Source organism: Paramormyrops kingsleyae, chromosome 7 (assembly GCF_048594095.1).
Source record: "Paramormyrops kingsleyae isolate MSU_618 chromosome 7, PKINGS_0.4, whole genome shotgun sequence".
In the NCBI taxonomy this organism is placed as follows: domain Eukaryota; kingdom Metazoa; phylum Chordata; class Actinopteri; order Osteoglossiformes; family Mormyridae; genus Paramormyrops; species Paramormyrops kingsleyae.
In genome coordinates this window covers 14,798,940-14,814,742 of record NC_132803.1, presented here as the reverse complement: position 1 = coordinate 14,814,742, position 15,803 = coordinate 14,798,940, and the positions used below count along the sequence as shown (strand labels likewise).

The window sequence follows — 15,803 nt, the reverse complement described above, 5'->3', positions numbered from 1 at the left end:
ATTTTTGTCTTTTCATGTGATTTCTCGTGAAATCTTAATTTATAGTAATAGGTAGTTTTGTCAGGTAGTCTATAAATGTTAACAAATATTTTAATATATATGTGTGACATTAACATTTCAAACTTGACAAAAAGATTTTGAGGAATTATCTGTTAACGACCAAACAGAAATTGAGCAATAAAACCTGTTTATTTTACTAATACTTAAGTTGTGTGTGCTGCGGTAGGTCTATCTTGGGTAGAAGTTTAAGAGTAACCAGATATTTTCCAATGGAAAGTTCTTATTTCAGAAGACGTAAGATTGCCTTAGTTGTCCAATATGAGTGCAGTTCGATTCAGTCATTCAAAATTGACTGTGCTAATAATTTGTTTGCATTTTCCTAGCCGAATCTTCACAATACTTTTTTTTTTCCAGGAGTCACTATATTCTTTAGCTCTGAAATGCTTGATAAGCCTTTCCACAATCATTCTCCTCGGCTTGATCATCATATACCACGCAAGGGAGATCCAGGTAATGGTTTCGTCAAGCCACCAAATGTAACATTTCTGTCAGAATTACTGCTGTTATCGATACCTATGTAACAGCCAGTTTTCCTCAGCAGTTAAGCTCGCCGGGCTCATTTGTGTTTTTACGGCATAGGGGGATTTCCTCAAAATGATTCCCCGAAGAAAGTGATTTACTAGCGGGAGAAGTGCAAAATTGCGCGCCCACGAATCTAAACGGCGCGTTCACGCAGCAATAGAATAAGTAGGATTATACTGAAGTCAAACGTATTTACTTAATAATAACCGGCAAAATCCAATTACCAAGTGAAAACCCGCCTACGACGGGGTGAATAACAGCTCATTATTACCGGAACATAGAGACTGTATCTTGCATGCTTAAATGAATTTTCATATGAATGATGAATCTGAGGGGTATGTTTTTGTGTGCTTCTGGTTTACCTTGTTTGTGTCTGTTAAAAAAGTCCTTGAGGTAGAAATATCTTAAATTCAAAGGCAAGTCGAAGCAGTCAGTAACCACAAGGTTGTTAATCCCAAGCGTGGTGTGTGTGTGTGTGTTTTAAATAAATAAATATGCATACTTTTTAATCCACTTCAGGATTCGAAGGGGAAGCTGTTCTTCCTACTGACTTTTCAGGGTAATTTTGGCACCTACATTCAGTGCTTTCCGATTCTGGATGGGGGGGTTGTGCAGTAGCTGGTAGTCACCACGACAGAGCTGCTATTTAAAAGAGGACTTAGCGCATGAGGAAGTTGGCTGACACTGTTGGGGGAGCTGGAGCTGCACTCGTCCACAGGCCTGACCTTGCAGAGGAGCTCTGCTCTGGTTGTCCATCCTTTTTCTTCTTGGCTGGTCCTTCGTCTGAGCCCAGGCCACCTTGTTAGGGGTTAAAGGGGAGTAAATGATGCTGGACGCAGATAAGTCTGTGTCTGCTGGCGTATGGTGTTCCATGGGGACTCGAAGTGCTCTATCAGCACATCCTCTGCACATAAAGGGCAAATTTGAGTGAAAACCCATAATGCTAGCCGACAAAAAACAATGGTCCAAGGGATACAGTCATGTGGTCCCCAGATTGGTCCCCAGATTAGTCCCCAGATTGGCTTAGCCACTTAAGCTTCCCATCCAGTTAATAACAGTAACGCTTGACCACAAAGTTCTGTCTCGCATCAGTAACCTCTCCTCCCAACCCACTCTGCCCCCATAGTTATGAGCTGCACTGTCTGAATTGTGATATTAGCGGGGCCCAGGTACTTTATAGAGCAATTTATTCACTGCTAATGGTTTAAGGTTCCGCAGTTACTTGGTTTCCTGTTAATCTCCGGACATCCCTCACAGAACGGCAGGTTGAGCGTTGGGCCAACATGAGGCAAGTGCAGCTCTGCCGTGCTGGGGGGAGCTGTGCCCCTGTCACATGTGGAAGCCCCCCCCCCCCCCCCGGCAGACGCAGCCCAGGCGGCAGCGGTGGTGCGTGAGCGGATTGCGTGATGCTTCGACTCGACTTCCCGGGTCGTCACGCTCAGTCGAGCGGAAGCTGACATGTGTTTCACGACGCGGTTTGCCGGTATCCAGAAAGAGCCCCCCCCCTCCCCCCCCCGGAGGATCAAGGCGACTAAGCCAATGGCGCCCCCAGCCTTAACCCCCCGAGGACTTTTCTCCATGTCCTAACCCTTTCCCCCCTATTGATTAACTGTCAACATTTATTCAGGGGTGGGATGGGCAAGATTATTATTATTTTTTAAATGTAACGAATCTCAATTTTCCCAACTCTAGTCAGAAATCTGAAGATCTCGTAAAAAATGTTTTTGTGAAAATTTCATCATTGGCTTGAGCAGGACTCTTAATGCCGAATTGCTAAAGGGACTGTCTGACCTACCCTGCTTTCTCAAAATAAGTACGTACAGTCACCCCTACTAATTTTCAAATTTTAAATTTCGGTTATTCGACAGCTGGCCATGAACAATTAAATGGGAATTTTTTTGGATGACGCTTAAGCCAAAAATATTTAAACAACACTGAAAATGATTTGGATCACAGAAAATTACATAAACTTTAGTGATTTTTATACTTGATAGTGTACATACATACTATTTCTTTAATATTAAAAGTTATTTTTGGTAAAAAAAATTAAAAAGAACTTTGGGATCTACACGCTTGGGCGTCGGTATGCTGCACGTCTTTGTCTCGCCAGACGGCTTCATTCACCTGGTAGCTGCCTCTGTCTTCATGGAATCTTCTATTTCTCACCATAACTTTTACACTTTTCAATGCCGTCAGTTTTGCATTTGCAATAATGGACCCAAGTATTACTCGCCGATTTTCACATCTGTGGGTATCTTCCGACCCCTAACTCTTGCAAATACGAAGCGTTGACTGTACATCGCCTTGAACAACAGCATCTGCTAAGTGAATGAAATGTTAAATGTTAAATGGAGGGATGATAGAGGTGTCCCAGGAAGGAGGGCAGTGTGCCTGGGGCCCTTTGATTTGCTCCGGTCTGACACTGTGCAGCGATGCCTTCTGTTAGTTGCTGCCCCGCTAATCCTGATCTGACCCCTAACCCCTGAATCAGTTTCTGTTGTTCCATGAGGTGCTTGCTTAAATGTAACATTCTGCTCACTGCTGCCCACTGTGTCGGGTACCTACTGTATGCCCCTTGACCTCCAAAAAGCCCCCTCTTCCTTGCCTCATCCTGCATCCGGTTCCCTTCCTGGCCGGCACCGTCCTCACAGTATCTTATTGGCGATGGGCATTACGCTGTTCACTGCGAGCCTCCTCTTTTATTTGTCTTTGTGGTAAAGTGCCAGTGGAACCGAACAAACAAGTTTTAAACAAATTACGTAGTTAAAAAAAAACAGCACGAGGAGGAAATGAAGTTACACGATGGAGTGGCTCCTCTGCCGAGCAGCCGGCTAATGCGTTACGGAAAGGGCCGATTTCAGCACTTTTATGCTGCTCTGGTGTCGATATCAAAGGAAAAAGCCACAGCTGCAGACCCTACAGTGACGTATTACAAGGATTTAAATCGAAATCCGGAAAAGGGTGCCAGAGTCTCACCAAAACACAAATTATCGCATTCAGATGTGCGGTATTAACTCGCAGTTCATTAAATGCGCCGTTACCCTGTCACAGCTGGTCGGTGACCAGATGGTTTATGGAGGTCAATTGAGGCCAAAGAAAGATCCCATGCAGATATTAGTCTAGCTGTCCCTGTTTGTCTTCTGTTCTGCTCACCTGAGCCCACGGGGACGCAAAGGGATTCTGGATTTCAACGGATACACATAGTCAGAGGTGCTAATCCTGCCTAAAACTTGATCGTAAATTACACCGGGTTTCGGATCGCTGAGGGATTCACAGGTAGCCTCCCGTCTGATTTGTGGGATCACGCTAATTTCGAAGGCTGCTTTGGCCTTAGAGGAACAGTTTTTAAAAGATATGAAAGGGAACAAGCGGGCGGGAGTCGCGATGCAGAGATCTCCTGGCCAGGAGCAGTCAGGAGAACGTGTCGAGGTTCCCCACCCACCCGGGGCTTGTCAGCGAGGCCTTTATATTCCAGCAGTCCGGCCGGCGGGACCTCTGGCAGTTGTTTGTGTTCCAGCTTTGTTCTCCATGCCAAGGTTTTAGGGCCATTTGTGCGGCGTTACAGCTCAGCCTCAGGCCATAGTAATACATCTCCACCTCTGTACTACTTACGCTAATATTGGTCTCTTTGTTTTTCATATTGGTAAAGTATGTTTTGCTTTGCCATGTAATCAGGTACCAAATTAGAAATGCAAGTGTACTAATATTGTTGCCGTTAGAAAACACGTTTTTTGTTCAATCATTTGTAATAATTTATTCAACCATTAGTATGCAACATCATTCCAAATAATAAATTGATATAATTTCTGTTCTCATTTTTTCAGAGCAGTTTTCAAGAAAATTGCATTTAAGGGTGTGTGTGTGTGTGTGCTTGAATGCTCTCTGAAACTGGTACCTGTTCAATATAGCATTGTTTTCCTCTGTGTGGGAGTGAGGGACAGTTGGAAATAGCAGAAGCGGCCAGGAGAGGCTGTGTTTGGCCTCTGCCAAGCTAGTGTTTGGTTGCTGCCAGGCCAGCGTGTTCATTCTTGTGATTAGCCAGCTGACTAGAAATCATTATTTAATCTGTGGAGATAAATATGAAATAGTAAACAGGGGTACATGAGCAATCTGTAACAGTGCAGTGGCACTGCATAATCCAGCTGGCACTGCCACTCTGCCCTGAACAGAGCAGCATATAAGTTGTTTGTAACAGGAAGTACTGATACTGCCACTAAAAATGCAGCCAATATAGTGATTCTAGTGCCAGTGGTGTCATTTCATTGTGATGCATTTGGGTCTTAAATTATATAAAACTTTCATTGAGTATCTGTCGTATCGATATTGAGGAGAATCGTATCGTGATCATTATCATTACCGTTTTATCGCCCGGTACTAACGTATACTATGAATTCTGCCTGTTGTGTATGAATTTTTTTAAGGAAGGAATTAGGGTTGGATGATGTCTACCTAATTGGCAAATGACAGGCTACAGTGAAACATCATGATGGACGATGATATGGGGGGGAGGTTGGGTCATTTAATAAAGGTAATATAAATTTTCAAATAGTTTCTTCAACAGTTTTTAATGGCTACTCAAATTCATTAAGTACTTAAGTAGAATTAATTTATTAGTATTTCTATTTTTTGCACATTTGTGCTAATTCACAGCCCAAATCTTTCCTTACTTTTCCCTTTAACCTACCGTGAGTCTCAGTCCGTGTATTTCTGTACTTTGAGTGTGTTAGTGTATGCATTTATGTCCTCAAAATAGCAAGTGTAATTACTAAACTACGCAAGTACTACACAATTTGAGATTCCTGGCTATGCTTACTAGTAATGGCATCAACAGACTAGTCGCTAAAAAAAGTATTGTAACCTATAAAGCATGCTGTTGTTCTGTTTTCCTAAATCAAGGTGTGATCAGGAACAACAGTATTGTTTTACTTAAATTTATAGTAATAATTTATTTGTCTTTTATGACTATTATTATCTAATCAGAAAAAAGTAATTAATTATTTGAAGGCACAGAAGTAATTAGCCTAAACTATGGCTGCTCAAAGGTAATGCGGAAAATTAGGATCAGGCAGAATGTGACCATAAATCAGCAAAAGTTTCCTTTAGTCATTTCAATATTAATAATTAATTGATTATATTTTTCCTAAATATGAAATATTCTCAGTGCAGGGCGAGTGTTACATCCTGCCCGTCATGTCCGCTTTACCCTCCTGTCTCCTCTGTAAGGTGGCACGGATGAACCACGCCTGTTGCTTGTTGCCTGTCTTTAGTCTTTGTATTGAAGAACCCGTTTATCTAACTGACAAAGAGGAGTTCACTGGTGACATTATCAGCTGATAAGAACTTGCCTAACGTCTTTGAGTCCTTCATCCCGCATGCTGTGACACTGAGAAATGCCGAAAAAACTTACATTAACAATGTAATGATTAGGAATTATTTAAGGCAGGTGCAGTTTGCTGTCTAGGTAAGTTTTCATCCACAGTTTTGCAATGCAAATAAAGACTTGCCTGCTTGTTTACTGACGAAGGTGCAAACCAGTTAGATCTAAAAATAATGTTATATGTGTGCCTGGCAGAGACTTCATTGATTGGTGTGTGGGGGGTGTCACGATGCTGGCTCAACATCATGATGTCTGTCAACCATCGGTGATGGACGATGGCATCATCCTTCAACCCAACCCTAGTAGGACTTAGTGATATCATCTGAGAAATGAGTCACCAATGGCCACCAATGAATGTTGCACCGTTTACAATATATTGATAAATTTAATATTAATTCTTGGCTCATTTCGGCTATTTAATTATACAAATTATATTTAAAGATTATTGATCAATTAATACTGATAATCCTAAAATATCCTTGCAACATCTCTAGTGACTCCTCTCTGGTGGCTTTTTCAGGAAAATGAACGATGTTTTGTTCACCTAACTGACAGGATGCGAGACGAACATTTTGTTCTGGCACAGTGAAAATGAAATCCCTCCTCTCGGCGTGCTCGTGAAATCATCTGCGGAGCAAAAGCAGATATGAGAAATTAGGGATGAATTCGCCATGAACTTCAACATCGGTTTTGCCGCAGAAGAAGGTCTGAGAGTGAGGACAGGCTTTCTGTTTCTGAGCAGTCAGAAAAGCTCTCAGCCTAAATGGATGTGGCTTTGCTGGCTAAAATGCAGAGTTTTGTCATTTATGTGCTTTTAGGGAACTGACAGCCCCTGTTCCCTTCAGCAGGGTTGTGCTGTAGCAAGTATTCTTAGTGGGTGGAAATGAAACACAAATGTAAAGTGTAATTTTGTTCCGTGACATGGAGTTAGAACCGTTTTTTTTTTACGTTTTTTCTTTGTTTCTGATTAACTCAAACTGCTCCAAGACATTATTGTGTGTACAAATTATATATTTCTTTTCTTGAAATCAATTTCTGTCTCTCTTGGCTATAAAGCACCTAAATGCTGGTGTTTTGTGCAGAGATTATTTCCGCACTCTAGGTTACATCTACTGGGGAAAAGAGAGGCTTAGGGCAACTTTAGAGGTGCTAAGGGTTTTTCTGTGGCTGAGAACAGACTGTCCATGGGTTACCAATAACTGAGGAGCTTCATAGATCTGGTGGATGTTGAGGATCTCACATTGGCTTCTGGCTAGAATTTGCCGGAAGGTACCAGGAGAGTCTGAGGGCAAGCTGAAGATTTTATAGTCTAATGGAAACCAAAATTGAACTTTCCAGCCTAATTGTTACATTTAGGGCAAGGCTAACACAACGCTTAATGCTAAGAGCAGTTTGCCTGCTGTGTGGCATGGTGACAGCAGATTAGGCTTTTAGGGACGCCTGTCGACTGGAAGCATGGGAGTAAAGAATAAACTAAAAGTTTAAGCATTAAAAGTAACATATATATGTGTTTAAAAAGTAACTGTAGTAAAGGATATTATGAATGTGCATAGTATAATGTGCTGGTCCCACTCAAGGGTGGTGAACCGGTAGATTAAAGAAGACGGAGCATTGCATTTAGTTGTAAAGGAAATGTATGTGCTTTCGTATGCTGTGATTTATGACACCCCAAAACATGTACATTTTATCTTAATTTGTGTTTCATGAGAAGACCGAAAGGTTACCATCATTCACGAGGAATGACAGAATGCTATATGGCTATAGAAATGAATTAAAACATCTAGGGCAAATTTGGAGAAGAACACTATCTGGAGGAGGCAGGAAAGTCTTTTGTTGTATGTGTGTATAAGAGAGGGAGTACCCTTGTCGTCTTTGGACGTTCTTGGTGGCTTTGTCTAAAAGTTCTCCCCATTGCTGCAGTATCTTAGTGCAAAGCAGAACCTCATGTCTTCAACTTCAGCTGAAGGTGCATAGAAATCCTGAAGGAAGACCTTTGATTTGAGAGAATGTTCATCTTCCAGATGGGCAATGACCCAAATCTATTCCAGGAGTCCTGTTGGGGGCTGGGTGCATAAACAAATAAGGGATTAAAATAATGGTAAAACCCAACTGTAAATGTGAAAATACCCTTCAAGTTTGAACTGGTGAAATTTCTTAGAGAAGAATCAGTGGAAAATTCCAGTGTCCAAATGTGCCGTCCTGGTCAGCACTCAGTCATAAATCCAGCCAAAGGTGCCTCCTATAAAGTGGTTTATACAGGTGGGTGAATGCTGTTTATACAGGTGGGTGAATGCTGTTTATACAGGTGGGTGAATGCTGTTTGTACAGGCGGGTGAATGCTGTTTATACAGGCGGGTGAATGCTGTTTGTACAGGTGGGTGAATGCTGTTTGTACAGGCGGGTGAATGCTGTTTGTACAGGTGGGTGAATGCTGTTTGTACAGGTGGGTGAATGCTGTTTGTACAGGTGGGTGAATGCTGTTTGTACAGGTGGGTGAATGCTGTTTATACAGGTGGGTGAATGCTGTTTATACAGGTGGGTGAATGCTGTTTGTGCTGGTGGGTGAATGCTGTTTATACAGGTGGGTGAATGCTGTTTGTACAGGTGGGTGAATGCTGTTTGTACAGGTGGGTGAATGCTGTTTGTACAGGTGGGTGAATGCTGTTTGTGCAGGTGGGTGAATGCTGTTTGTACAGGTGGGTGAATGCTGTTTGTACAGGTGGGTGAATGCTGTTTGTACAGGCGGGTGAATGCTGTTTATTCAGGCGGGTGAATGCTGTTTGTACAGGTGGGTGAATGCTGTTTATACAGGCGGGTGAATGCTGTTTATACAGGCGGGTGAATGCTGTTTATACAGGCGGGTGAATGCTGTTTGTACAGGTGGGTGAATGCTGTTTATACAGGTGGGTGAATGCTGTTTATACAGGTGGGTGAATGCTGTTTGTACAGGCGGGTGAATGCTGTTTATACAGGTGGGTGAATGCTGTTTATACAGGCGGGTGAATGCTGTTTGTACAGGTGGGTGAATGCTGTTTATACAGGTGGGTGAATGCTGTTTGTACAGGCGGGTGAATGCTGTTTATACAGGTGGGTGAATGCTGTTTATACAGGTGGGTGAATGCTGTTTGTACAGGCGGGTGAATGCTGTTTGTACAGGTGGGTGAATGCTGTTTATACAGGTGGGTGAATGCTGTTTATACAGGTGGGTGAATGCTGTTTATACAGGCGGGTGAATGCTGTTTATACAGGCGGGTGAATGCTGTTTGTACAGGTGGGTGAATGCTGTTTATACAGGTGGGTGAATGCTGTTTATACAGGTGGGTGAATGCTGTTTGTACAGGCGGGTGAATGCTGTTTGTACAGGCGGGTGAATGCTGTTTGTACAGGTGGGTGAATGCTGTTTGTACAGGTGGGTGAATGCTGTTTGTACAGGCGGGTGAATGCTGTTTGTACAGGCGGGTGAATGCTGTTTATACAGGTGGGTGAATGCTGTTTATACAGGCGGGTGAATGCTGTTTATACAGGTGGGTGAATGCTGTTTATACAGGTGGGTGAATGCTGTTTGTACAGGCGGGTGAATGCTGTTTGTACAGGTGGGTGAATGCTGTTTGTACAGGCGGGTGAATGCTGTTTATACAGGCGGGTGAATGCTGTTTGTACAGGTGGGTGAATGCTGTTTGTACAGGTGGGTGAATGCTGTTTGTACAGGTGGGTGAATGCTGTTTATACAGGTGGGTGAATGCTGTTTGTACAGGTGGGTGAATGCTGTTTGTACAGGCGGGTGAATGCTGTTTGTACAGGCGGGTGAATGCTGTTTGTACAGGCGGGTGAATGCTGTTTGTACAGGCGGGTGAATGCTGTTTGTACAGGCGGGTGAATGCTGTTTATACAGGCGGGTGAATGCTTTTTGTACAGGTGGGTGAATGCTGTTTGTACAGGTGGGTGAATGCTGTTTGTACAGGTGGGTGAATGCTGTTTGTACAGGCGGGTGAATGCTGTTTGTACAGGTGGGTGAATGCTGTTTGTACAGGCGGGTGAATGCTGTTTGTACAGGCGGGTGAATGCTGTTTGTACAGGTGGGTGAATGCTGTTTGTACAGGTGGGTGAATGCTGTTTGTACAGGTGGGTGAATGCTGTTTGTACAGGTGGGTGAATGCTGTTTGTACAGGCGGGTGAATGCTGTTTGTACAGGTGGGTGAATGCTGTTTGGGTCAACATAACTTCTCTTTCTTATTAATGTTTCATTTGGGGGAAAAAAGTGATTACTGATTTTTATTATTGATGCGATGAAAAAATAAACATTGTGATAATTATTAAGGCGTCAGTTCAACTGCGTCAATCTGTAATGTCAGAATCGGTTGTTATGGATTTTTCCTTAAATATTCTCCTGCCTTCAGGTTGCGCTTGCTGTGGTTTTGTAGCTCAGGCACAATAAGAGATTAACAAATTAAATTAATTAATTAATAATTTTTTATTTATTAGCAATACACTGCAATGTTCTGATAACAGACAGATACTGAGTGTCTAACAGGCAGGTCTCATAAACAGCGTAGGGGGGCATTACTGTACTGCTGATCAGATATTTTGGTATTTCAGTCAAAAGTCCAATTTAAGAATATTTGTATGGACTTTAAAGTCTATTGCTTAATTATTGACGTTTTAACAAAAGAATTAAGTTGTAAATTGAGCAAATTGTTCTTTAAGTATGCAGTCAGTGTGGGTAACAGCAACATATTCAGTATGTTAACATAAGCAGTGATACCTTCTGTGAACCAGGGAGATGCAAAGGGTTCCACTAGAAATTAAAATGATTAATGTTTCATATCTCCAGGTGATGGTTTTCTGCCATGACGGGCATCTTCCTGCCATTCTTTAAAGCAGTGCTTCTCAGATTTTTTTGCACCACGTCCCAATTTTTACCATGCTAGCTCATTCACGACCCTATATCAAATATAGGTTTAAATGAACAGTATGATGAAACACGCAGTGTGCTCTGAAATTTACACCAATGAATGTCAATCGCATTAATCTGATTGGATGTGCCAGTGAATTTTAAATTAGATGTCTGTGGTTTGCCTCCTTGGATTGGTTGAATGTTCACTAGTTTTGCGCTAAGCATTTGCTGTTTATATAGGGTAATTCTAGGACTGGGTCTCGGAAATATGATCGTGGATGAGCATAGGAGCTTGCTGGTTTTAAAATGCTTACATTTCCAACTCTGCCTCGTGACCCTTTCAGAACTTACCGCAACCCAAATTTGGGTCACGACCCATGGGTTGAGAATTGCTGCTTTGAAGCATTATCGTGAAGTCCGCTTTGAAGGCCCAGTCATTCATCCAAAATCGTGCTCCATTTCTCATTGCTGTTGTGTTTGAGGGCTGATATTTAAGGACCACATGAAGGTAAAATTGTCCTGGGTTTCCCTCCCCCACAGAGCAGCTGCATGGAGGCGGCAGTGGGGGGGGATTTCCTCTTCCACTGTATCCTGTACGACGCAGGGTAGGTGGGTGTCAGGTGGCGTCTCCTGGCTGGTCACCCGGCTGCTTCCACCCTGGCAACCTGCAGTTTTTAAAGACTGTAGATATTTAATATCTAGACGGAATAGTTGCAGAGATCCCAGACGATTTACCTTCATCAATTTCCCAGAGTGGGTGCATGCAGTGGTGGTATACCCATTGTAACTGAATATAATACATGCAATGCAGTGAATTGTCCAGTGATGTTTTTTTTTTCAGTTTTGAGGCTGAAAGCATGTAACAGATAACATGGGATTTACTCAACATGGCAGTCTCTTAGTCGACAGCTTGGATATCATAAATAAACCATTGCATTAATTTCTAAGTGAGCCTAGCTTCTCAACCTCATTTGCTAATGAGATTGAACGATTTCTTGCACAGTGACAAGATATATGTTCTCAATGCCACATTACACAGATTAAATATTGAGTTGAGGTCCATTAAATATATTGAGGTTGCTGGTTTCAGCAACCAAAACCAGCTGGAAGAGCAATGCGGGCTGAAGCAATGTAAATAATGTTTGGAAATTTATCACGGCAGGAAAACAACACAAAATGCTTTCTGGGGGTTTGCGGGGCTCAGCACTGGACTCACTGGTGGCGAAAGAAAGTAAGAAGCGTCTCCCAGAGTCTCAGCCCGTTTCCGAGCGGCGACTAGTTATGGCGCCACCTGACAGTCCCTCCACATCTGGCCTTTCTAATTAAATTCATAGCGTGCAGCTCTGATACGATGAACATGCAGCCCGTGTCGCGCGGCGTTCGCCTCGCTCGCAGTCAGCCAGACCCCCGGTGTAGTGTTGCGTTCTGTCCATTACTGTAATTGCATTTTGCTACCCATTGGGTTTTCCCCATGTCTGTCTTCTAAATGTTTCATTATGTGGAAATAGCAAAATGGCAACTTTTTTTTTTTTTTTTTTTTTTAAATGCTACCTCATTGTGAATCTGATCCTTTCTGATAGCTAAGTCCCAGATTGGGGGTTGGAGTGTCACCCTCAGCTGACAGTTTGCCTTTTTGACATGGGGGAGGTGACATTAGACACAAAGTGCGGTTGGCTTGCCTGCCACTTGTTCAAACTCCCAGTTTGTAGTTGTAATAAAAACAGAGACGGGCGATGGTTCCTGAGGACGGCTCGCTGGCGCCTCTCAGAGGGCCCCCCCGTTTTTGCCGGCGGAGCTTTCAGCTCCTGCACAGACTGCTGGCGCACTCGCTGAAGGAAGCCAAGCCTGCGGAAATCGAGTCCCCGAAGCCTGCCACACATCGGTCAGAAGTGTCGCTTTCCAGAGCCATGATGTTCCTCTTTTCAAACTCTTAGCCAGTGTGCTGCTGATGTGCACTCTGTTGTGCACTCTGATGTGCACTCTGTTGTGCACTCTGTTGTGCACTCTGTTGTGCACTCTGTTGTGCACTCTGATGTGCACTCTGTTGTGCTTATTACCAACTCGCCTCGCTGTTCATGCTTTGAGATGTAATACCTGATGCTATGGTCAGAGGGAGGTGGATTTTTAATAGATAAAGTTTCAGGCTGACTTTAGGCTGCCAGCAAAAAAATACGATATGATACCCCACCCGGCCAGCTCAGACACCCGTACGCGAGAGGAGTTCACTGGCGGCATTATCAGATGATAAAAACAGGAAAGAAGGTACATTTTATTCTTTTCTGGGGAAAAATGAGACATTTCTCCTTGTTTTATGATGTTTTCATGCGGGACGCACTGACTACAGCAGGATGGATAAAATAACCAAACAATCCTTGATTTGATACCTGGATGGCTATGTTATCTTCTGGCAGAATTACAAATTACTTTGACATGGGGGATGAGATCAGGGATGAGTGTGCCAGAAATCCTAAGTGAGCATAACTAGTTTTGCAGCACTAGTGATTCAGCTTAACGTAAAGTGATGCAGGTGGCCTGATGATGTTCTTCTTGGGCCATGAAATGAATCACAAAATGAGTGAGTGTGATTTTTTGTTTGTTTGTCCTGTAATACACCCAGTGGTGATGTGAGTAGAACACTCTTAAAAAAAGTCACATCCGCGTCACTGGATGGCATCATGCTGTAGATAAACGGACCGCCAGCTCGGCCCAGAGCCAAGGCGGAGGGTTTCTAGCGCGGTTGCTTTAGCACATGTGGTGCCCGTAGCTTTCGCAGTAATCGCGGCCTGATCGTTGGCAACTTCGCCGGAACACAACGCAGCCGATTTCGTTCATTGGGTGGCTTTCTCCCTTCAGAGGGGACAACAAAGACCCTCGGTTTCCCATTTCCTTTGCACTGCACCCCCCCCACCACCCACTCCACTAACCCCCCCAGTCCTTAAGAGAGATCTCCAGTCAGAATACATTATTCAATGGCCCCTTCTCGGGTGTCAGTCTTCTCGAACCCTCCATCTTTTAGTGTTCGGAGGTTGTTGGCTTGCTTATTTTTGTCAGGTCACAACATTAAAGAGCAAAGTCTTCCCATTTATAGTGCCTTTTTTAGATACCCTGACATCTGGCATCCGGGGACTTAAAATACTCTCTGCACGTGATTGATAACATTGATAATATTGATAATATGGCTAAAAGAGCCAGATTCAAATAAACATCCACTTCTTTGTATTTGCAGTAGTTCTTAATTGTACCATAATTATCTGAATGTAAAAAATATCCATCGTGAACTTTTTAACCTTGTGGTTGCATTAGTGTATGGTGATGGACACTTTAAAAATGATCTTCAAAGGCCCATGGTGATGGATTCAGAGATCCTCTTGATGGACTCAAGCATGGGTTACATCCCCCTGTGTGTTTTCTTCCATTGATGATGATGGCTGTGACTTCTTCAGGCAGGAGTTATTGGATGGGCTGTGGAAGCGCAGTGCAGCGCAGCTTGTGTTGCATTTGATCAGCATTTGAAGTTTCTATACCGCAAGCAAAAGGAAAGATTAAACTCCGCTTGGGTGGGGGGTGTTCGTACTACTTGATCTTCTTGCCTAAGTGCACACATAGGTTTGTTGATAAAATCGAAAGTCTACGGAAATCGGGGTAGAAGGGCAAATTTAACCAGCAGGCTTATCTTTGGAAGACTTTCACCTAATTTCTAGGGTCATGCATTTTGTTAACAGTGATACTAGACCTGCTCTGTGTGGGGGAGAAGCAGGCTGCAGTGGCAGATTTACAGTCCCGCCTCTTCTGTTACAGTGGGCCGATGCCTCGTTTTAATCTGACAGTGCCGTCCTTGCCAAACAGGCCTGTAAAGTATATTGTTTGGGTCGCATGTGATGTGAATTCTAGCTGCACATGGAATATGCAAATTTAGGCTGGGAAACCATCTGGAGGAGTGAGTGAGAAGTCACTGGGACGGTGCTGGATGTGAGCGAAGGTCTGCAAGGTCATGATGTAACATGGCAGCCTCTTCATAGTCGATGAGTCTGGAGTTGGGCAAGAAAAGAGGAAGTTGAACAGATACTTCTGCAAATGCGGGGCAGGGTATCCAATTTCTCACAGTTTCATGTCTTGACGCACTGCTGCTGTGTCCTGCTTCTCCAAGAAGGATGACGATGTCCTTGTCATGAGCACCTTGTGCAAAGATCCATCTCTGAGCCCAAGACAACAAGTCGCAAATCATCCTTAACGGCAGTTCCACTAGCGAAGAGTGTCCATAACCTTGATGGGGTAACAGGGACGTAGAGCTGCCAGCACATGACTTGTTGTTGGGCTCTGGTGATTTTCTGGAATGTCACACAGGTGTCTGCATGCAACGCTTGCATCATCTGGACTGAAGCATAACTGCAGTGCAGTTAATTAATGGAAATGCCATCAACACTGGACGTTTCTTGAGGATCTTGGCTAGACCTTTTGACCTTAGCTTCCCATTTAATGTCTAGATCAGTGTTTCCCAATCCCAGGGGACCCACAGACAGTCCACGTTTTGCCACGTTCTGGCAGGGAGCCCGGAGGGAACAAAAACATGGATCGGCTGTGGGTCCTCAGGAACTGGCATAAAACACGTAGCATGTTAAATCCTACCCACCCCCCATACTGCTTCATATGGCATCTTCCAACAAAACAGCTAATTTCTGTTTGTTTAAATCTCGCTGCCGCATCTTCTCCTGCTTTAAAGGGGAGTCCCAGCATTAAGTGCCGCTCCATCATGATCCCCTTGTGTCACACGGTTCAGATCCCTGACCTGCTCAGGCTTTTCCTCAATTTTACTTACACTGCAAATATGAAAACAGACTCTCAACATAATGAATTTTCGTTTTTTTTCCCTCCCATAACTTGCAGGTGAGGAGAAGAAGCCACCTTGCATTTTTGTCCCTGTGACGTCTTTTAATTGAATTGAGGCTTGAT

General features: G+C 43.5%; 1 protein-coding gene across 6 annotated transcripts in view; it reads left to right on the top strand.

The window, feature by feature from the left end:
• The window catches only part of kcnn2 (potassium calcium-activated channel subfamily N member 2), a 53,487-nt gene that overhangs the window by 980 nt on the left and 36,704 nt on the right, over nt 1-15,803 (top strand). For all 6 annotated transcript variants that reach the window (XR_002839658.2, XR_011992368.1, XR_011992367.1 and 3 more), the window contains exon 2: nt 415-510. Coding sequence is in view for 2 of the 6 variants with exons in the window: in XM_023823237.2 (XP_023679005.1) it covers nt 415-510 (96 nt within the window). In the remaining 4 variants the exon portion in view is untranslated. The remainder of the gene's footprint in view (nt 1-414; nt 511-15,803) is intronic.